This window comes from Macaca fascicularis, chromosome 18 (assembly GCF_037993035.2).
Source record: "Macaca fascicularis isolate 582-1 chromosome 18, T2T-MFA8v1.1".
In the NCBI taxonomy this organism is placed as follows: domain Eukaryota; kingdom Metazoa; phylum Chordata; class Mammalia; order Primates; family Cercopithecidae; genus Macaca; species Macaca fascicularis.
This window is the reverse complement of record NC_088392.1, coordinates 64,675,830-64,700,292: the sequence shown is the minus strand read 5'-3', so window position 1 is coordinate 64,700,292 and position 24,463 is coordinate 64,675,830. Positions and strand designations below refer to the sequence as shown.

The 24,463-nt window shown below is 41.9% G+C and overlaps 1 protein-coding gene across 11 annotated transcripts in view; it reads right to left on the bottom strand.

Annotated features, from left to right (window-relative positions):
* Window positions 1-5,281: 5,281 nt before the first annotated feature.
* ZNF521 (zinc finger protein 521) overlaps window positions 5,282-24,463 on the bottom strand; it is a 292,675-nt gene continuing 273,493 nt past the window's right edge. For all 11 annotated transcript variants that reach the window (XM_015440076.4, XM_074022698.1, XM_074022700.1 and 8 more), the window contains one exon: window positions 5,282-6,111. In XM_015440076.4, coding sequence (XP_015295562.1) covers window positions 6,082-6,111 — 30 coding nt within the window. In that variant the 3' untranslated portion in view covers window positions 5,282-6,081. The remainder of the gene's footprint in view (window positions 6,112-24,463) is intronic.

The window sequence follows — 24,463 nt, the reverse complement described above, 5'->3', positions numbered from 1 at the left end:
ACCTTTAATATGCTGCAACACCTGCTTGGAAATAAAGGGGCTCTGTGCCTTTCCCCCCAAGGAGTTGACAGCTGACTTCATTATAGAGGAATCTGGCAGAGATGGTCGAGGCCACTCTGCAGTCTCAGGGGGCACTCACCCAGGAATGCAGTGCCAACCAGACCTGAGCTTTGGGACTCTGCCAGGAACCCATGCTGGCCTATTTTAGCCTAAATCATCCCTCTTTCTTGAACTCCAGTTTTCAGTGTCTTTGGTAGGCGCTTCCTCCACACAAGGGAGGTGGTAAGTGTCTCTGGCCTGCTGAAGTTAAATGGAGAAGCATTTGCAGGTGTTCTATAATGGGATCTGGATTTCCAAGCTTCCTTTCTCAAGAGTTCTGCAATGTCGCACCCCAACAGGCACAAACAGACACAAAGTCAGGCTGCCATGCTCTACAGAGCAGAACTTGAGGGTTCACTGGAGTCCTTGTCCATGTTTTGAAACTGACCCAGAGCTGCTCTGGGAAGCCTAGCCCAGCCTGTGGGGGTCCCTAGAGGGTCTCTGGCGCTGTGACCTTCCATTGGGGCTGGAACACTGGTTATGCTTGTCAGTTTTCAAAGTAGAATGTCAATCTTGTCACCCATTTACATGATTTCTAAAGCATATTAATCTGGCCCCCATTCACAACACAGAATTTAGCATTATCTGACTTGCATCAGAGAATATTAACTTTCTATCATTTGTTATCCTTTATCACCCCCAAAAATCTGTCTGAAATCTAAATATCCAGAAATAAGGGCAGCCTCATATAGAACACATCCATTCGCTGGATTACTCAGTTCAGCATTAAGCAATGTGAAGGTCACAGAGCAGCTTCAAAACTGCATATAATGCTAATTGAAAACAAAGCACGATTTGAACTTTTATATACAAAAGTCATATCGTTCTTTTAAAGCAAACATTTAAAATGGGCTGGAATGAGAATAATTAGGAAAAAAACAAAAAACAAAAAACAACAGTTGATGCCAGAGGTCAAAACTGGCAATCCAAGATTCAAGCCTGGCCTGAAAGTGTGTCTCATATGGCCCACAGTGGGGGCCAGCAGAGTTTGAATAATAAAAAAAAAAAATGGAATAGGTTGCCAACATTTGGAAATTGGAACATAGCATGTAGCCACCCGGATTGCTGGCTCCTCGGAAGGCACGAGGCAATCTGGCACCGGGAGCCTGTTTCCCTGCAGGCAACAGTGGGGCAGGGGAGGGGACATTTGCTCTCCAGGTTGCTAGAGGCCCCCGCGCCAGGTTTCTCACTTGCTGAGTCTATAATCCCTGGATCAGGTGTAAGGGTGATGGGATTCTGGGTTATTTCTTCCTTTCTCCCTCTTCACAGATTTGCTATTGGTTATTGTGTTACTTCAGGGTTAAAATAATCATGAAATGCCCCATTGTAAAAATCAGTGTTGAGGAAAGAGAGTCTAAGGCCCACACCACTTCTCTAACGTTCTTGTCTAATTTCTAGTCTTGAGTCACGTACACTCACCTGAGAATGTCAGCTACAGAACCCAGTGGTTCTCAAACTTGTCCCCCTTAGAATGAGCAGAGGAGTTTCTGATATCCAAGTTGCGCTCTAGACCAGTGGTCTTCAACCTTTTTGGCACCAGGAACTGGTTTTGTGGAAGACAATTTTTCCATGGACCAGGGTCACGGGTGGATGGTTTCAGGATGATTCGAGTGCATTACATTTATTGTGTACTTTATTATTATTACATTGTAGTATATAACGAAATAATTATACAACTCACCATAATAAAAAATCGCTGGGAGGCCTGAGCTTGTTTTCCTGAAGCTTCTAGATGGTCCCATCTGGGGGTGATGGGAAACAATGGCAAATCATCAGGCATTCGATTCTTATAAGGAGCTCTCAACCTAGATCGCTTGCATACAGCATAGGGTTTGCGCTCCTATGAGAATCTAAGGCTGCCGCTGATCTGACAGGAGGCGGAGCTCAGGAAGTCATGTGAGTGGGATGGGGTGTGGCTGTAAATACAGATGAAGCTTGGCTCTGCTCCCTTGCCTGCCACTCACTTCCTGCTGTGCAGCCCGGTTCCTTACAGGCTACACAGACCCATAATGGTCTGTGGCCCTGGGATTGGCGGCCGCTGCTGGAGACCAATTAAGTCAGGATCTCTGGGGTGGGACTCAGGCAATGGATGTTTTTAAAGTTCCCCAGGTCCTTCCAATGTAAAGAAGTTTGGGCCATTGCAAATCACATACAACTTTACATTAGAGCAATTTCTCAACCTCTGTACTATTGACATTTTGGGCCAGATAATTCGTTGTTGTGCGGACCTGTCCTGTATATTATGAGTTTAGCAGCATCTTAGGCTCTAACCATAGATGCAATAGCATTTCTCCAGATAAGTAAACACTGTATTAAGTCATAAAATTATGGTCAGGAATAGCAGCTATTATATTGGTCACCTACCCTTCTATAAGGCCTTGGAGAAATTTCTTTTGGAATTAAGTGCTAGGGAAGCATTTTCTCTCTTGAGGAACTGATATATTCCTTCCTTTCTGGATGTTTTCCCCGCTTTACTACCAAGAAGCTCCAAGTTAATGCTAAAATGCACTCAAAATCAAAACGGAAGCATAAAACAAGGCAACTACTGTAGTGTATTTTCTCCCCTCTGACTTCACAAGATGCTGATTTTCCTATTAATGTTTTGCTCATCTTTAAGTTGCTTTTTTATATCCTCAGGGAAGGAGGTAGGATGTAAATATAAACAAGGTAACAAGCCAATGAGGGGAATGACTGCTCCAAGCACCGTTCAGTATTTATGACCCAAAGAACGGCTGGTTCTAAGGAGGAAGGACCTGCTAAGTAGGAACTACCTCCTAATTACTGGAGGATCAACCAGTTTTATGGAGCAAATAATGGACAACTCCTCCAGCCTCCCGGCTTTGTCTGGAAAGAGGCTGAACTGCGTCTGTGCTGAAGGAGCCTGATGCCCAGTCGTGTGGAGGCTTCTAGGGAGAATGGCAAACACAGCCTCTGATGCGTCCTAAGAATTCCAACTCCTGGTTTTTATACTACAGTCTGGGAAGTCTCTGAGAGGCAATGTTGTTAAAGGCAACTTGGGATATATCCCCGGGTTGACACATAACCTGCTTTCTGTAAATACAGAGCAGCTTACCTTTAGTAAAATATTACTCACTCATTAATAACCAGACGTTTTAAAGCTTTTAAAAAAAATCATTATTAAGCACGACTATTTCATTCTAAATGCAAAATCCTGAATGGACCAGAGATCTTAATTTTTAAAAAATATAGCTGAGTATTTTAATTATAGATGTACTTGCATATTCTCAGTGTACTTCATTATTTATGTAGCTGGTGAAAAAGCTTTTTAATTAAATAGCATGCTGGCAATCCATTGTGAAATGTATAGATGCAGGTTTTCCTAGCATTATGAAGCTGAATACAGATGTTCGCCAACTTATGATGGATTTAGCCGGATGTAACCCCATTGTAACTTGAGGAGCTACTGAATGTGTATTACTTTTGCACCGTGATAAAGATGCTATAAGCTGGGTCAGGTGCGGTGGCTCACGCCTGTAATCCCAGCACTTTGGGAGGCCGAGGCAGGTGGATCACGTGGTCAGGAGTTTGAGACCAGCTTGGCCAACACAGTGAAACCCCATCTCTACTAAAAATACAAAAATTTAGCTGGGCATGGTGGTGGGTACCTGCAATCCCAGCTACTTGGGAGGCTGAGGCAGGAGAATTGCTTGAGGACGGGACATGGAGGTTGCCGTAAGCCGAAATCGCGCCACTGCACTCCAGCCCGGTTGACAGTGCCAGACGCCGTCTCAAAAAAAAAAAAAAAAAAAAAAAAACCAAAAACCAAAAAACAATAAACAAAAAATTGTAAGCTGAACCATTAAAAGTTGGGAACCATCTGCGCGCGCGCGCACACACACACACACACACACACACACACACACACAACATTGTGGTGAGCACACATACTTTAATCATTATAAAATGCTTGTTTCTGAATGATCTTAAAATTCGACCAAACTTTTCTTATATTGCTAACGTAATAGTGTAATTTGCCACCACTCCACTTGATTACTTATGTTTAATGTATTCGACTACCTTGGAAATAGGGTAGGGTAGTGGTTCTCAACGTGTGGCCCCCACACCAGCAATATCAGCATCATCTGGGAACTTCTTGGGCACAGTTTTGAGGCCCACCCCAGGCCGACTCAATCAGCAGCTCTGGGAGTTGGGCCCAGCACCCCAGGATGTACCAAGCTCTCTAGGTGATCCTGGCACAGGTTAAGGCTCGAGAGCCACGGGATGGGGGTTATGCACTGTGGCGATGGTAATCTCGGTTTCATCAATGGTTCTGGTGACACGTGGTCACAACAAAGTCAACTGTTCCCTGCTTTTAGCTCCCCACCAAAAAAGTGCTGTGATGATTCTTGTTTGTTTAAGGTTCAAAGATCTCAGAGCTTAGAAGAGGTCAAAAAACTCACAGTGGCTTAAATATTTTCAGCATAGTTTGCATGAAGGTTGCCCATGATTACCAGGTCTTTACTTACCAATTTTGACTAAACATGTGTATCAGGGTTCACGTTACACATAGCAATTCTCTTCTTTCAAAAAACAAAAAGAAGCTCTGAAATTAGACCTCCTACTTATTCACCATTGGATGGCAGGCTGTAGCGGAGGCAACCTTCCAGAGATGCCCCATGCCTGGGTGAAGGCTGATGACCAGGTTCTGTTACCTTCCCGGGCTGGAGGAACCAAGGCCAGGAGGTGAAGGAACGCCCATCGGGAGGCAGTGCCAGAACTACAACAAACAACCATCTGACTCCTCGCTCTGTGCTTTGTCTTCTGAATGAACAATGCTGCTTCTTAAGTACACATAAGCCAAACTGCCTCTCAAATTGCAGCCATCTACTTTGAGTTCAGATTTGCACAGCATGACATGAATTGCGCTGCAAATTATGCAGAAAACAGCCATCACATCCATCTGTGATGTCAGAATCCTCAAGTACAGTGTGACCTGTTAGTATGTGACAGAGTAGAAGGATACTGTGTCTGCTTCCTTCCCTATGAAGAGTGATGAATATCCTTCCAGATGCATTTGGCCCAGTGTGAAAGGTTAAATATGATTGAGGTAATGCCTGTGATATGCTCAAGAGCAGATTTCACATCCAAGGGTGCAGGCAATTAGATTTTTTTTTAATGATGTAGTAACTAGAAAAAGAAAACACACAAATACACTCATACCTAATGGTAAACTGAATTTATTTCCTCTTGGAAAACAATTCCAGTAATCTCCAGGTTCAGACCGCAGAGTAAACATTAATAACAGTAACATACAGGTTAGTTCAACTGATTCAAGAATTTGGCTGCGTGAAATCATTAAGGAAAACCTTGAACACTCAAAGCTTCAAATGTATCCAGGGAAAAAAAATTCTTTGACAGTCTACATAACAACTATTGCATATATAGTGATGCTACCTGTCACATTGCAAGGCTTACAAATATATATATACGGGCCTTATCCAGCTGTGGGGTTCTGTTCTGTGAGAACATCTCTTCATGGTTTGCAAGAATCTTCAGCAATAAAAAATAGTCTTAGATTTAAGCGCTGATATACCAAAAGAGAAATTCTAGGCTTAAGTGTAAAGAAAAGGAAGTCCAACCATAGTCTCATGTATAACAGTTGTTTTTAATCTTTCTTCCTTAAAAATACTTTATCTTAAGCCATTTTGGTCATACGTCTTTTTTTTTTTTTTTTTTTTTTTTTAAATCTTGCCTGAATAGGGCCCAAGTCCACTTGTCTTTATAAGACCATTTTAGTATCAGACGACATAATACATGTGCAACACTTTATATACAAGGGGTCTATCTGGTGCGCAAAAGTTCAAACACATGAACATCCAACAGTTTTGATAATACAAGTTTTATGGTACAATACAATGTTTCTGAATAATATACATTAACAATGAAAGTTTCGTGCAAAGAGTAAAACATGTTCCCTTTTTGTGCCACAAAAGCAATTCTCCTTGAGAGACTGTACTTGCACTAACTGCTGTGTTGGGTCATTGTATGATTCTGTAAATAACAAAAAAAAAAAAAAAAAAAAAAAAAAAAAAAAAAAAAGGGAGAGAGGGAAAACAAACTTCAGTGATTTCGTTTTCATCAGACCAAGCATATATACATGTAATTAATTCACAATGACTTGAACAATGAGCTTCTGCCCTCTGATGAATAGTGCTCATGCGTGCCCTCTAATGCAAAAAAAAAAAAAAAAAAAAAAAAATAGAACGCTCCTTTCCCAGGGAGAAACAGACCCAGAGATCTTCTGAACCTGCTGCCACCCATGAGGGCCTGGAAGGAGAGGCCAGGGCAGGAGCCTCCTTACTGTGAGATGGCTGGCTGGCACCTTGCCTTTTCTTCACCTCTGCCATGTCTTTCTATAATACCCTCTCACCATCCATCATCTCTTCTTATTAAGATAGGACCCAGTGTTCAAGAAGCAGGTAGCACTGTTTTAACAGTTTTATGTATCTGTGCATGACTTCGATTGGTTACACATGCCTCTGTTCCAATCCCTCCGAGACTGTAACATCTTGACAACAAGGGCTCTATCTGCCCCTGAATATGGGTATGAAATGCCAGAGTTACCTGGCAGATGATGGACAGTGGCAGCAGCGCCCCTCCCAAGGGTGGGCTTTGGGCTGTGGTCATAGCATGTCTCAGGAGATTACAGTAGCCTGCCATGTCTCCCCAGTCCCCAGATGCTCTTTCTCAGCTGACCAGCCTGCGCTGTATATTGGTGGTCTCCGTTCATCTATGCTAGCGTGTCCCCTTTCTGAGTGAACACCTTCTTTCCAAATTGTGAGAGGGTAACTGGGATTGCCGGGCAACTCAGGACCACCAGCCATGCTCTGAGGGTGGACGGCAGGTGGGGAGGCTCCAGAACCAGGCCTGGAGGATAGTCACAGATCTGCGGGATATTTGCTTGGAGCATAAGCCTGGAGATGGCCTGATCTCCACTCTCCTCCTCTGCGCTTTCCTGGAGCCATATTCTCTCACTACTCACCTGTATCCCCTGACCCTAATCCCTTCTTATTACAACCTTGGGGCCTAGCTCAAAATATCACCACTTTCATCCTCACCCCATCTAACACGGATCTCTCCCTTCTCTGATTTCCTGCTGCACTTTATACTGCTTATATAGGATGCATCCTAGGTCTTGTCTCATGATTATTTGTAGGCCTGGCTCTCACCCACGCTGGTAATTCTGATGTTCATTCATTTATTCATTCCTCTACAAGCATCTATTGGAAACATACATCAGCACCTGGCACATGCCATAGCGCTGCAGTGCTCAGGAAAGAGGGATTGGCTATCTCAGTGACTGGCTGGCAAGGCAAGTGCTGCTGGAGAGGAAGGGCATGGTCTTTGCCTTCATGCCTTCAAAGTGCTCACGTCTAAAGAAGGTCATGTGGGCACATAACCGTAAAGCAAGATGGCAAGCAGTCTATTAGAAAAGAACACAGAAATGTCACGGCCACACCTAAACCTGCCTAGCCCTTGGGGAAGGGTTCACAGTGGATCCAGTACACTGACAGCTGGAAACATGAGCAGAGAGTACAGGGAGGGCACTCTAGGCCAAGGGACCCACATGGGTCAGGGCAATGAAATAGGAATATGCAAGGTACGTTTGCAGACCTGCAACTTATTTAGATTGGTTGAATTCTTCTGGAGAATGTTCTGATGAGAACATGAGAACAATACTCATGAGACGTGAAGATGGAGCTGGTTTGGGGCAAGAATATGAGCAGTCCTTTTCTACCTTGCTAAAGAGCTCAGACTGTCTTGTAGGTGAAGGGAGCCACTGGAGTATTTTAAGCAGAGGGATTCATCTTAGAGATGTTTGTTATCTCTTCATCCTTTACAGCAACTAGCAAACTGCCTGCTCCCTGAATACAGGCTGAATGACCAGAGGTTCAGCTGAGAACCAATTGGGGCTAGGTGCAGAAGTGGGGGAGCTGGGAGCCTTGTGAAGAGGACTTAGGTCTTCCTTGTTCCATTTTACATTTAGCTCATTTTTGAAAAAGATGGATGACAAATCATGACGGAGAACAGTATTTCATTCTCCCTTATTTAATCCATATCTTAATAGTCTCGGCCTCAAAGTGAATACAGGAAGTAGCAAATTGTTTTTATGCCAGCTCTTTTATCGGTATATTGATTTTTAATACTTCTGCAAAGTACTTGTCACCAAGATGTAGAGAGAAAGGGTAATAAAAGTACTCATGAGACCAAAAAACTTTGCTATTTTCTTAAAAATCAACATGATTCTGTTCAGAAAGGTTATAAACAATAAAAGTTTGATTACTCAAAATACACCACGTCTAAGCCTTCTTATATCTTTTGCTATCTCAGAGTCAAGTTTATAGAAAGGTTTTTTATTTTTAAAAAGTCCAAAAATAATGACCAAATAAGTATAAGAAGATATAATACAGATTGAGCATCTCCAAATGGGAACATCCAAAATCCAAATACTCCAAAATCTGAAACTTTTGAGCACCGACATATGACATATAGGTGACTAAGCTAGTGACACCTTTGCTTTCTGATGGTTCAGAGTACTCAAACTTTGTTTCATGCACAAAATTATTGAAAATACTGTGTAAAATGACCTTTGGGCTATGTGTATAAGGTATATGAGAAATATACATGAATTTTGTGTTTAGACTTGGGTTGCATCCCCAAGACATCTCATTATATATATGCAAATATGTCAAAATCTGAAATCGAAAACACTTCTGGTCCCAAGCATTTTAAAAAAGGAATACTCAACCTGTATTTGCCTAAATGAAAGGACTCTGACAGAAAGACGGGTGTTTTTCTCTTCTTACCAAAATCAAAGTAAAAAAAATCAGTTTAATAACATTATTTTCAAATGTTTAAGTGCTTATGATGGACGATCCACATGTGATTGGATTCTAGGGGTTAGTGAAAGAGTACACAGTGCAATTTTCCTGGTGGTTTTATATGTGCTCTTATCAAGATGCTACAAAATGAGAACCCAAAACAAACTGCCCATAACAGTTGGCAATGGTTGTGTGTTGTATGCTTTCATCCTCAACCAAAGCCATACAGGTCTCTTCAGAGGTGCAAGGAACATGAACAAATACACATACGTCACTTACTGCAACAGACTGAAGTTGTTTTATAAAGGGGTTATGTTTCGTATATAAGAGACAGGAATACAAATCATTTGTGAGAAGGATAAGGGTATGGCTTGTGAAATTCAAAAATAAAGCAACCCAATGTAAGTAATATCAACATAAGAAATCTGGCGTGAGAAATGTAAAGGCAGGAAGTCCTCTTGGTTTGGAGATGCCTGCAGACCACGGAGGTCTCTTATTCTCATTTTCTTTGGTTTCCCCTTTTTCGCTCCAGCCCAACAGAGAGCTATGGCAGGGTCTCCCCAGGCCTGGCTGTCCACCACTGGCAGTGACTCTCATGGCGGAAGTCAGCATGTTCCTAGAGGTTCTTGGGCAATGGATATATTTGTATCGGAAACAACCCCGCCATGGGATTCTGCTCCATCCTCAAGGGCTTGCCTTTGCCACCTTTGAGGATCTAGGGGACGTGTCTGTTCTCCTCCCCCACGCAGTATTTCAAGTCCACTGGAAATACAAATGGCCTCATTTCATCTTCTGGGGGAAGGAATGGAATATCTAAGCCATGGTTTTTCCGACTGGCTTTTAGGTGTTGGGGAGAACAGACGCGAAGTCCTAGTCTCTGGACTTGACTAAAGATTCTCTGACTAGAAAAACAAGAAGTTGTTTCATGGGCGCACTCAGTGTTTTTTGTGTTTTCTGACGCTCATAGACATTATTTCTTCAGAAAGGGAGACAAGAGGCAAGAGGGAAGGATTAAAAAGTAGACAGCAGAAGCGCCAAGCAAAGAGAGGGTACGCTCTGAGGCCCACTTTGCTCTCCCCCTGGCTACTTGCCACACCACAGAACCAGTCCTGAGACAGCAAGGACACAAATGCATATGAGCAGAAAGCAGAAAAGTGCTGCCAGGCCATCCACAAGCAGCCTTCTCTCTGTGCAAGAGTTTTCAGCTCTTTAGGTCCAGAGGAAACCACTACACTAGAACAAAGCAGTGGGTAATCTCACCAATTTTACACAGCAATTCACAGTCCCTAAAGTACTTTAATGCAATGACGGGTTATGAGAAAAAATATCTGTTCCAATGAAGGGAAAGTGTTTTACATAATCGAGAAGAACATCAGTGCAACATCGGTGCATCGGTGGAGGTGGGGGGTGAAGACAGAAAAGGAAGTAGGAAGAGAAGAAAACTTCTGTAATCCCACAGAGAGCCATATTGTACTCTGCAAAAAGCCATCTCCTGGAGACCCCATGTCTAAGTAACTGAAAATTGCAAACCATTAATCCCAGTTATGAACAGTTGTTTTACACGAGGGGGGTTTGTGTTAAAAAAAAATCAAATCCACAACATACCTTAAAGCTTAAAAGAAGATCCATCTAGGTATGATACCTTAATAGCGAGGTTTCAAAAGCACTTTCTTTACTGGAAAGGGCCCCATTTGGAAGGAGTGTGCTGTATGTATTTTTTTTTCTCTATAAATGTGAAATTAAACTTAGAAAGCTAAAAAACAGATGAGGGCCTTAAAAATTCCCTTCTAGCACTATGTATTTCTTTTTAAATATGAGATGCCTTTCATTTTACAAGACTGGAATTCTCATTTTGGGCTTGGCACTCTAACAAATGATTAATTCAGCCTCCTTTTTCTCTGAGAGCTGACCACATTTACTGGTCAAACAGTTTAATCCTATTTAAAATGCAATCCAAGAAAAATATTTTTAAGTAAAAATAAAAATCCATGATCCTTTGAAACTGTTCACCTTGGCTAAAGACATTCCATTTTCCTGCAATCTTGATGTAAATTTGAATTTTTGCACCTATATCAATGATGAAATTCAGCTTTGGAGGAAAGCCAGGGGGAACCTATCTTCCCAGGGCTGAAAAATTAAATTCCCAACCCCAAAACTTATGCCCAGAGATTGCCTTCACTTTTCTAATTCTTTGGCAGAGACCATGTCTCGTCTGTGCTTTGTAACACTCTGTTGGCATCGGCAAAATGTTACGTATCAATGGTCATAAAAACAAAAACGGCATTTGAATGGAAGTTTTGTGAAATCTGTTGATTCAAAGATGTTAATCATTTTTACCATGACTTGTTTATTTATAGCCTTTTGTTTCAAACAAATTCTGACAAGCTTTTAAAACTCAAAGAGCCAGCATGCTATTTTAAAAAGGAATGAAAAAAAAAAAAAAAACAAACAACAAGCTTTCCACTAATTCACTATGCCATTAGAAACCCGAATTTAAACTGCAGTTGTATTCAATTTAAATGAGATGTTTTCTAACTAGATGAAATAGTAGGCAATTGTGGCTCAGAAACAATGCAAGGCGGGAAGAAATAAAGAAATATAAAGATTAAATGTGGCTGTTTCTTTCAACAGATGGTGACAGCACCATGGCAGTGTGTTGTTTTCCTTTAGTTGAAGAACACAAACATCCGTAATCAATCATCACTGATTAACTAATTATATTACCCTTCCTTTTATCACTTGGGTTGGACCTTTATCTGTAAACACTGAGTTTAATCAGTATGCTCTTATTTTTCTGGAAGTATATTCCAGTTCACATAGAGCCGTGCAGTTACAGGCTGCAAACAGAATTCTACATTACCGTCCACCTTTAAGCACTATTGCTTTTTTTCATTTTTTATTTTTTTTTTAAACAAAAGCAATTGGTTTCCAACAGGCTGGATAATAAGTCTTTTGACCTGCATTCTTCTTTGACCCATTAAGGTCACCCCTGTGCTTGGGCATATAGCTGACTTAGGAAATGCCTGCAAGTCCTACATTTCATCTCCTGCCCACTCAAAATAAAGCTTTCTTTAAATGTGTCTGTACGGGTCCCTGAAGGCCAAAGAGGCATCCCTGTAGTGGGCAATGGAGGGACAGAAGCTTCTGCCTTTATTAATGAATGCAGACCATTATGAGTCTGGCTGGCTCCTTCCCCGTTCCCAGAAGCATATACTGTACGTGACTTAAAATGCTAGAATATTGACACAAAGCGAGCCGGGCACCCCTAAGGAAAATTACTCCTTGGATATAATGTAGGCTCGTAACAGCTATTAGAGTACAAAATAAAACCCTCCGGGATCAGACTGACATATACCGCATTCTACCTAGTCCTCAAACATTAGAAGAATTTCTTTGTGAAGGCATTCTCAAGGACAGCATTAAACTGACTTTTGTAGCAATCTGCAACAGCTTTTTGGCTTAGAGCTTTTAGTACTAAATCTCTGGTTTGAATCAATATAAGTACTATATCTTCTACATTAATCAATACATTTGGTTCAATACATGTTCTATTAAATTATACTTTCTAATCAAGATTTTTACATTTCCACCCTCTCTCTTTTTCATTCCCAACTTCTTATGCTAGGAAAATAGTTTTAAAAGTGTATACAGCTAATGATGACAGGATCCTGGGTTATTTCCCCTGAACATTAAGAGAAAAAATAGTCACAATGGCAAAGGATGACCTTTAAGCATCTTAATAAGGTTAACAGGATGTGAATGTTAATAAATTAACATTTTCAAAGTCCACACAATTACAAAAGTACTCATAATTTTAAACTGATGAAAAGTAAATTGCTACGGCTCTGGGAGTACCATTAGGAATGTTCTAAAAATTACACTGAAGACCAAAATCACCCTCAAGTACCCCACTTTGCCCACCCCAAAGTTTCTACTACCCACAACTGTATAATTCCTGGCTGGAGAAATCTGGGGTAATTGTGTTTTTACGGACCTTACCAGGTAAACAGCAGGACCATATCTGTGGATATTGCATTTTTGTGAGCTATGTTACAGTTCAATGAATATTTTTTAAAGGACAAATATACAACAATATTTTCCCTAAGTGCTATGAGAATCGAAAAGACATATGCATAGTGGATTTTTCATAGCCAGGGAAGTTGACTCATAATCTTTACATTTGTAGAATCTGCTAGAATGAAGTTCTACTCTTTTATTATGACATAGCAATGGCATTTCCAAACTGTCATGATATGCTTTTGCCCCTCTCTTGATGCCATGAATGTTGCATTTATGATCATGTTTGCACGGACAGAATTTCCCTTTTTATTTTTTCATATGGTAATGTCATCACCATGAACTTACAGAGACACTGATGCATTTTCGTTTGACATTTAACAGTTCACATGGGCTTGGTCTGACATCTCAAAGCATTTTCTGGATGACACTAAGCTATATTAAAGCAAAAGGTGAAATGGCATCATCAGAAGTGATCAGAAGAATACAAGATATTAAAGAAGGAAAAGGACTATTAGGACATTCCGTTTGTCCCCCTGTAGGAACATAATTGTTTGGTAAACTTTACACACTAGGCCAGTTTTAAATGATTCTGGCAATGAGTTTCTATCATACCTCCCATAGGAAACAATTTCACATTCTAACAAACCTCACTGAAGGACATTTTTGTTGTTGTTCTCTGGACATTTGTGCTAACTATGTCCAGAAAAAGGGTGATCTGAGATAATCCTGATGGATGAGGACACTGGCATGTTGATGAGTTTATGTTCCAAACACTAGACCTTGTAACTATAGTATAAAGTTCATCCATCTCATTCAAAGCAACCTAGAAGACCATCCAGTACACCATTTCTCAGTCATTATATAAAACACATCCCATTCACTTGCTTGGTTCCAGAGAGGAGCCTGAAAATAGATTTCAGAAGGCCAGTGGGGCCTGCCTTATACAAGCAGGGTTTCCCAACCTCAGCACTACTGACATTTGGAGCTGGGCAATTCTTCTTGTTCTAGGGGGTTGTCCTGGACATTGTAGGATGTTTAGCAGCATCCTTGGCCACTATCGCCAACATGCTAGTAGCATCTTCCCAGTTGAGACAAGCAGAAATGTCCCCTGACACTGCCACATATCTCTTGGTGGGAAGCATCTCTCCCACCAGGGAGATATTGAGGAACACTGCCTTATACTGTTTGAAACACATTTGTGCATGAATAAATGAAAGCTAGCTGGGAGACAAGGCGAGTTCTGCATTAAAGGGATCTGAAGAATCTGCAGGGAAGAACTGATCTAAAGGGGAAGAAGAAATGGTGGTCTATGAGGTGTGTTAAATAGCTGTAACGAGGAGGTCTTGTTAATGACCTGTCTTGTTATTGACAGGTTTAAATTAGAGATCAGATACAGGAACAGGTGGTTATAAGGAAGACATATAATTGTTTTGAATTGACTTTGTATTGAAAATACATTGAGCTTGCTATACCATGCTTGAGTATGGTACTTGGTCTTCATTCTAAGATGGTATCTTCCCCACCTGAAAATGAGAATTGCAAAGGGACACATATATACCACATGAGACTATACTGCAGTAAATATATACTGTACTGCAGTAAAATGTAGTCAAAGGGTGAACGTGGGCAAGTGTACAGGAACTGTAGAAAGAATTCCTTGAGATATATAATAAATGGCATTGTTTAAGTGAAGAACCAAGTATTTCCAGAAGTGTTCATTCTTTTAGTGACTTATCAAGACCATTCATGTACCATTGATGAACAAAGATGGTATGTTTTAGTGGCAATCAATCAATGCTGCTTTAGGGATATTTACAATCTAATAATATTTAAAGGGACCCAAATATTAGACTCAGGAAATCAGTGTTTGGGGAATAGAAACAACTATCTATTTTGAAAGAACTACAGAGCCATCATCCTCAATTTGTTGGTCTAGATCCAATGGCAGGTGAATCAACTACACCTGTAAGTAATGCTGCAGAGAAAGAAAAAATTGGTTTCAGAGCTGGGGGTTGGGGGTGGTACCTAGCAGCATCTGGTCCAGTATCTTATTTTATAGATGAGAAAATTAAGTCCCAGAGGGTTGAAGCCAACGCTCAAGGTCTTAAGAGTTAGTCCTACGGCTGGGCCAGCTGTCCAGATAAAGGACATTCATTGCTATAGCCCAAACCTTCTACCTGGAGAGACGGGTGCTCTAGGACACAGAGTAAGGGCCCTTCACCTTATGTGAGAGGCTCTGTTCTTGGAGTAGTCACACCTGCCTGGTGCAAGAGCGATGAGGAGGCAGAGGTAAAAAGGGATAGAATGGCTCCCGAAGTAGAGGGAAGAGCAGCAGCAAAGCTGAGAGGCCAGGGGACAGAGGGCGGGAACTGCATAGCAGCTGAAGCATCTGGTGGAGCTGCAGATATGTCCAGCTGTGCAGGGAGGTGGGGAGTCAGTTCAAAAAGGCTATTTTAGCCACATTTTGCTATTTTCTGCTATATCAAGCTAAGCCAGAAAAGCCCATGGCGGTTACCATGTACCAAGAATACCTAGCTTAGCCTTAGTCTAATGTGAGTCTTCAGAAGCCTGAGCAAAGACTAATTATTTAAATAATGCAAAGTCCCAGCAGCTAACATAGAACCATTCCTAGTATTTCGACAACTAAACATTTTGGAGATATAAAACAAGTCCGTCAGTCCACCAGCTTCCAAAGGACAAATTCTACTGTGACATTATACATGGGAAATGTTAACATTGTGACAATCCCATTTTCCATTAAGAACTGAAAAACAGTAGTAAAATTTTCGTTGCAAGCTGACCCCTATCTGTTATGCACACCCGACAAGCTTGAAAATTTCCTTCTCTGGAACTGACAACAGCGTGCAATATCTACTACACCGAGAGTGGGGGAAAAAGGTGCCGAATGGGAAGAACAGGCTAAAAAGAGCAAAATGGCCACTGGGAAATATATTAAAGAGTACAATGTTTATTTTTAAAAGAAAACAATGAATTGAGCTGTCTGTTTCCATGCAAGAAGCCAGCAGAAAATTTAAATCAAACTATACGAAGCCAGTGAGAGGGAGAGTGTAAAGATTTCACTGAAGATTCTGGAATTGCAGGATTCCAGCGTACTGTGGGACAGAAGGCTTTGATGGGCAATACTGCCTAATAAGATATTCAGGGATTAAGTCAGTGCTTCACAGACAGATGTGTCCATGTGCCAGTTGTTGCTAAGCTTTAATTTTTTTCCCCTGTAATGTTTAATTTATCACACTGGTGCTTTCTAAACTAGAACATCTGTAAACAAGGTTAAGAATGACCTCCTTCCAATTTTACATCCATGAGCAGTGCCCCTTCTTCGTGCTCTAATTTTAGATACCTTAAAGATAAATAAATCTTTGGAAGGAAGAAAAAAAGAAGGCTTGTCTGACACTGTAATGTGTTCATCCTGGGCGAATACAAATTTCCTCTCTGCCAGCTCTCAGTGCACACAACCAACTCTTGCTGCTGAAGCTATCAAGCATCCCCTTCCCAGTCAAATGCAATTAAACAAACTTCTGCTAAATATTTAACAGCCTTGTGTAGTAATTAGCGGCAAATAATGGAAGCTTAAATTGATAATTGCTCAGAAATGTCCTCTTACAAACATTACAAAATTCCAACTCCTCCCTTTTCTCTTAGATTTTGAATCCCTGAAGGTTTTTGAAGAAAATTTAGTTAGCGAAATTAACTATAATCATATCACTTAGCCAAGATCTCAGAGTTAAGTTTGGCTGTTTTGCAGTCAGCTGCAAGATTCCACTGGCATCATTTACTTCACTTCCGTATTTGAAATCCATTGAAATTTAGTTATACACCGAAAGATGGTGGAGCAGGGCATTGATTTAAAAACTGACTGGCAGGCTTAGGATTTAAACTCTGGTCCACCAGATTCAAAAGGTCATCTGATTAGAATGGGAGAAGCACAGGGCATTGTAATTTATATTCAAAGGGTAACCTTTGTAGGAAGAAGGGGGGAGCCAAGACTCTTTCTGCTTTTCCACTTGATAGGGACACGGATTCCCTTCAACCAAATTCCAATAATTATGAAAAATAGTTTATTGAACTTGGGCAAAAAGCAAAAGAAATGCCACTTCCTTGTAGTGTATTATTTCTTTTATTAAAAACACTGCCACACTCCCTAGGAGGTAAACTCACATTAAGAGTAAGTCAAACATGTTATAAATCATTAAGAATAACAGAAAAACATCTTTCTCCACCATAAGCCAAAAAAAGAAAAAAAAAGCTTGTCTACTATGGCATATGCTTTAGTAAAGATATATAAAAATAAAACTGTGAAAGGACAATGTATTAATTTAGATAAACTATGTTAAGTATGAGTCACCTCCTGAGTTGTGTGTGTGTATGCATGGGTGTGTGTGCGTGTACGCGTGTGTGTGCGTGTGTGTGCGTGTGTGCACGCGCGCGGGAATACGCACGTGCGCATGTCCATTTCCATACCTAAGCAAGTGAGTGTTGTGCAGGGCAAAAAAAAGAGTTATATACATGCATTGCTTCTACAGGTAAAATTCCTGGTGTTTGCCTTTGATCTTTCTGTCTCTCCGGGGACTTATTCCTGCACGGAGAATGCAATTAGAAGGAGCCCCAAGTAACTCTTGTTTTAAGTTCTAAGCAAGTCCTTTAAAAATGCAAGTATTCCACGGGCCCAATTCTGTTTGGTTGCCCCCACTTTAAATAAAAAATCCGAGTTTGGAGAGAGGAGAAAACATTTCACACTCAAATTTGGTGCTTTTTAAAAATTTTGCCTGTGTGCTTGCTTTTCTTTCCTTTTTCCCTGTATGTTATTGTGCATTGTTGAAAGTTTCAGGTCTCTTTCTTTAACGATCCCTCCCCACTCCCTAAAATCATCCTGGTTTATTAGCAAGTTCATACAGGCACAAAGAAGTCAGGAACGGTTGAGTGCATTTCCTATTCTCTATTAAACCTGTTCTTAAGATATGGTTTTATTCTTTCTTGTCCACGATTTCCCATTGTCTTACACTTTTTAAGGTCTTAAAATGGCAGAGCTGCCCCCACTCTCCGCCCTGCCAAGAAGAGCTTCTATTTGCTTCAGAAACTCACAACGTGAAGTTCCCATTCTCCTCTCACTTTCTGGGCACCTTTTCTGGCTTTACTTCTAGGTCTCTGTGGGACAGTTTCCTCACCCCTCATGGTGCACAGAGCTACTGGAAACAGAACCCTTTAATTCCTCCACGCAGAGATGTGCTGTAGCTATGGTGAGAGTAATCTATAACCCTCACATCCTTCAATAATTTGCTACTCCAAGTTAATTTTAATTCATTACAATAAAGCAATATAATTTAAAAAATCTCTTTAAAGTGAAGTATTTAACATGATCCTGAAAGAAAGTCCTAACAGAAGGCCGGGCGGCAGGCATGGTGCAAACTCATGCAAATTCAAAGGTGAGCCGTAAACAAGAACACACAGCAACACTGCCATGCATAAAGGGCCAGGCAACGGGAGGCCTCATTCTAATCAGTCCTCAAAGGAACCTGCCATACAGAAGTGGCACTTATTCTAATTTAAAGCCCTCATGCTTGCTTCAGTGTTGCAAAATTTATAAAAGAATAACTTCATTAAACCGCCTGGCACTTCAAACACAAATGCAAACCAGCCACAACACAGAAGGGGCTGGACAAGAGGAAGAGAAATATTCCCAGAGAGTTGTTAGCTCAGATATTAAAATAGAGTCTGCATTGTGGTGCTTCTCTTTCCGTGCAACTTTCCTTCACCAAGGACTCCTGCCACCGGACTCTTTACTTCTGTCACGAGTCCTGTTGCTCCTGTGAGTCTGCTTAATAACACTGAAAATCATTCAAAGCGGTTTGGCCAGCCCAGTCACATGCAGACATACATCTGGCAGCACATAAATGAACGCTATTCAATGTTCCTTGCCTGGTCTGCAGAGGAGATTGATTCTGAACACACCACTATTACAGTTCCCATTTACTTGGGTATATATTTCAGACTCACCTAAGTTGTTGAAAAACTAATGGAAGAAAAAATTTCTTCCCCTTAACCCTGGCACTCAAGAAAGAAAACAATAATAAGGGTTAAGTGGAAACAGTCTACTGAACCCACGCACCGCACAGGAGAAAAGTTATTGTCACATCCTAAAACATACGCTTTAAAGGAAACTTCTTTTTCTCCCCTTCATCAGAGTCATAGAAACGCTACAGAAAAATGACTTCAGGCTAGATTCCTAAGCTACAATGCAGTGTGTGTCAGAACACACATCATTTCATGCTGAACTGCCAGCATATTTCTCAAAATCATTTTTTTTGGAATGCAATGAAAAGACAGTCTGGAAGCCTGTATAAAAACTCCAAGCCTCCGAGAAAGTATGTGTCACCCACAAGTTAAACTAGGCATCGTGATCTTGAGAGATCCCAGTAATGAACCACTCCTTTCCTTCTCAGTTTCTCATCACCTTAGTGAGCACAAACCTGTGCTAAGATTTTGCTTCAGAGAACACAGCGAGCGTTCAAAAACCTTGAAAATGGTAATCCGTGGATGAGTAAGAGGAAATGGCCTTAGGGTAAGTAAAAGGTGAATCTCTCCAAGGGTTATAAAAGAAAAAGACTGTTTATCCCAGTTGTTTTTCAGAATTTTGGAGTGGGATTCTTGCTGTTGGCTGGAAGAAAGACCTGTTAAAGGGTGCTCAGACCAGGCTGACTGGAGACCAGTTCCACGCAGTGGATGTGAAGCTTAAAGTTGTCACCAAAAACCACAGGATGATAGGAGTCATATTCTTCTTAGGGTAAACAAATATTGAAATGAATTATCTCTTATCCTTATGCAATTGTTCTATAGTGCTGGAAGCTTTTTATATCCAAATAATGCAATACATTGGTGAAGGTAAGTTTGTGTTCTTTTTTCTCTCCATGAATACAATAGGGCTAATCAGATGGAATGAATGAGCCAATTCACTTACGGGTAGCCTTTATTATATAATAAAATATGGATTATTGATCTTGTGGAGTTGGCAATGCATGATGCAAATTCAGAGAAGAAACCTTCAAAACTGGAATTTGAGGCTATTTGTACTGATGCTTGAATCTACTTAGAACTATTTTCACTTTTGAAAAACCATAAAAATAAAACAACACTAAAACCAATTAAACCCGGTGTTCCAAAAAAGGACAAAAAAAAGTTAACACAGAGGCCTGGGATGGAAGGCTGGGATGGTCCTCTTATAGGGTAAAATCCCTTGTTGTATTCCAATGGAGGGAGAGGAAACAGGCAGGCTCTTTGGGCCTGTCTGTGGAGTAGTGAGTACAAACTTATTTGCTAGACCCAAATGTACTGCCCAGGAAACTTGCTACAAATCCAACCCAGCCCTGTAATAAGAGTCAGTGTATTGTTGTGGCTCTTGCACTTGTGAGGCATACTTGTTTAACATACAACACTGGGCTGTCCTAGCAAAATCCTTTCATCTCTTATCTCTTAAAAAATGCAATAATCAGCCCGGGTTAGGAGGCAGCTCTGAATACATGGGTCACATGGCCAGGAAAGCCTACACAGCAAACACTGAGGGGAAGAAAGAAAGTGAGCTATGATATTCAACGTGTATTTACACACCTCCGTTCTGCCTTCCCGTGCCCCAAGATACGATGGCACTGCTGATTGCTATTTGTGCTCTGCAACGAAGTCCAGGCCAGACTGTCTCCTGTATTCCTTATAAACTTCTCCCATCTCTTCCCTACAGGGCAAGCACGCCCTTCCTTTTGACAGAGTTCACGTCCTCTCTACCTTTTTATAGGCCACATCCGCGTGCCCCCCACATAGCAGCACAACACAAACATGTGCCTTTCTCCTCTATTTTCTTTTTAAGACTAGAAACAGGCTCTGTGTTTTGGTAGGCATCCCTCCAAAGCATAGGTGAGCGTCCATGCGGGATGTTTCCGAAAACGACGCCAATGAAAGGGAGGAATGAGCGATGCTAAACAATGCCGCACCAAAGTTGCAGACTGTTCGGCTACAGTCCAGAAAATGAATCCAATTTTTCATTCTGTCATTATAAATATTTCATTGCAAATGGTACTGATTTTCTGCAACTGTGGTTAAGCAGAGGGCCTCTGTGTGAATATTTAAGAAAAAAAAAAAAAGGAGGAAGACAACGAAGAAGAGGGAGGGGGGAATTAAAGGTTAGCAACCAATTAATTTCTCACTTGAAATGTAAAAGATTCTGGGAGAAATTCAACAGTGATGTAGTGTGTGACTCAAAGAAGAAGAAGAAAAAAAACATTTACTCTGCTCTTCTTCTGACAGTTTCTCATAAAATATCTGCAGTCCATCTATCTTTTAGTACTCCGGGCTCCTCTGGAGAGCAGAAAATGGTGGTTTAAAGCTCACTTCAGTGCCAGTCTGCGGGAGATTGCTTTCCACAGGACCCCCGCTGATGGAGGCCTAGGGGAAGAGGCCCAGGAGTTATTCAATCAGCCCGAGACTCTGGGGCGGCTGGGGGTCCTTTGAGGGCTGATTATAAAGCTGCCCTCCTGTTGCCTGCCTCGGAACAGAACGAAATGAGCAGCCTCTTGCTGCGCAGATTCTGCAAGAAGGAATTTCACCTGTCATGGAGTTTGTCAGAATTTCAGGATTTATCTTGGTGCAAAATTAATAAAATACCAACCAGGATTTCAGGCTGACTACTCAGCTGTGTCATCTCAAAGTGATCTTTCACCCAAGAAAACCTGGACAGTGAGCACAGCCATTCTTGCCCTACTTTTCCTTTGGAGGAGGAACGAGACGATGTGACTAATGCCACCCAAACATCAGATTGAGACCGTGAGCCAATTACACGCGAGGCGGAATTACGCGTGGGTGCCGCTGTCTTAATGCATGACCTCTCACCCCGCCGCTGCAGTTCGAAAGCCTCTTTGGAATAAGTGGAGTCTAAGGCATTAAAAGGCGATTTCTGCAGCTTATAACACAGTAGGTCCCCTATGGCATCACATCTGTTAAATGCATACACTGGTATTTCAGACCCGGATCTGATTTATCTTTTAAAAGGAGTACTAACAATGGAGTATGGCAAGAACACATACTATGAAACGTTGCAAATTAATCTTGGGTCGGCTATGAACAAGGTGCAGTTTCATCCTTTGTTTCAGCACACGCCCTCCGCATGTCCCATCACCTTCTGGGCTCCCAGCAGAAAGTGGGAGGGCAGAGGGCGGGGGAGGCGGGAGAGAACACAAGGGGATAGGACAGAGTGGGAACAAACCACCGATTTCTGTGACCCTCTGCCAGCTCTGGGCTGCAACAGTTTGGCCATCTTTCACTTCAGACTGTAGCTTGCATCACACAAATCATCACTGCTTTTTTAAGTGAACTTCTGTACAACCCAGGGGTTTGATCATTTTGAACTGAGACTTGGGTAGCTCCAAGGCAATTAGCTCTGGTCCTCAGAGTGGGTGGCATCGCATGGCAGATGGGGCCAGCATGTGGGGTCTGGATTGGCATTCATGCCACTGGCTGGCCCAGGCCAATGGACAGAGTGGGCAAGCAGTTCTCCGGACCTTGGTCTCACTCAAGTTTGACTTCCAGGACACTAAACTCAGGTTCAGCACAGGGTTAGTTTGGGTTGCGATGCACACCTTGTTTTGTGTCCCTGGCCTCCATCCACACTCAGGCCATGGGTACCTCCATCCACACTCAGGCCATGGTACTAATCGATGATTAGCAGCACAGCCTTGGCTCTCAGAGTCAGCGATGGGTTTAAGGCATTGCTGCTTCTCTAATTTCCAATCGACATTTTCTAAATGAGACAATAACAATGCTGTAATGCATTCTCCCCAGCTCTTCCCCTAGTTAAATGACAATTCTGCTTTGGAGAACCACCTTTACAATTCAGTAGCAGTCTGACAATACTAACACCAAGAGATCTCAGGAAAAAGTAACAGAGAGAGTGAAAGAGAGGAGAGAGCTAGGAAGTGAGCGCACAGATGGTGGGGGGGACGCAGGGTGCTCTCAGCAGGCTTCAGTGGAGATGTATTAACTCCTCAGAGGGATAAGGGCTTCCCACCAGTACTGTCATGAATTATAACTGAGTATGGGAGTGAAGCCTTGGTGTCTGTCTCACAGCAAATATACTGTTCCATTTTCCTGCACAATCACCTTTCACCCTTATAAACTCAAAGCACAGCAAAGCACACTGCTGATATTTAATGGTATCACAGTAGCCTTTTATATGTCTAGAAGGCACACAAGCTTAGCAGATGTGCCCAGTGGTGTAAGTCAGACAATTAGAAAATTAAGTTTTGGCAAAGTGAAAAAGGAAATCTTTTATGAGCGCTTTGGGTTTCCAGTGAAGGACGGTCTTCTGCCAGCCAGGAGCTGCTATCAATGCAGGGGCAGGGATCACACAGAAAAGAAGCTGCCCTCCCAGACATAGAGGGGCCCAAGGAAAAAGCTCCACTTTTGCAAACTTGGCCCTCCTATGGGAAAGCAGTTCCTGGCCAGTTACTTTCCACTCACTCATTCAATGAAGTTATCAATGAAGGAGACCTGTTATTTTAGGCAGTTTAAAATTTCACCACTATTAAAGGACTCGTTTACCCTGCCTTTCACTCCCGTTTAAAGCCTCGGAGTTGCTGTTCTAAATGACAGCACCGCAAGCACAGCTTTTAAGCACTATTCATCTCGCCGCCACATCTCCGGCTTTTACAGAACACTACTCTCTCTCTCCAATAAGGGGAACTTACTCCTTCATAGCTGCAGGGCAGAGCCTGTTCCAAGCTGTAGATTCGCTGCAAATATAACAATAAAGGATACAAATGTGAATTCCTCTTAAAATACACGTTTGGCTCTGAAGCTGCCTGGCCTTAGCAAACTCGATCAAGAGCAGCCTATCAATCTTTCTCCAAATGCACAGCAGCAGCTCATTTCACCCGGCTGTCCGAGGGATCGCCACATTGATGGATCAGGAAGACGCTGGAATGGATTCTTTGCTCATTGCAGGGGATTTATAGTGGAAGCCCATGATTACTATCTTTCTTACCCTAATTGTCACAACAGCTGGATATGGAAGTGGTATTTCCCCATAGTTAGAGGAAAGTCTGTAAACATAAAGGGTCTATTCTTGCCACTTTGTCTCTACTAATGTGAGGAAACTGATCCATGTGTGGTGCAAACATCTAAAACAGAAACATGTGGCAATTCCATGTGCCTCTCTAGATTGCAGAATGTTTTGGAAATTTGGATTTCCGGATCTCTCCAAAGGATCCAACTACAAAGACGCTGAGACAGAGCTCTGTCTTTACGGGACAGTCACATGCAGTCTGTCCTTCCTAATGGAGGCAGATCTTCCGGTGCTACGGCAGCAGGCTGTCTTGGCGACACGGAAGATGGCAGGGCCAGCAGAGCCCAGCCAAAGCAGAATGTGGCAGAGGTGATGAACATTTCCAGGGGGTGGGAGGGAGGGGGCTGCAGAACTGGCCACAGTGCTCTTCAGTACA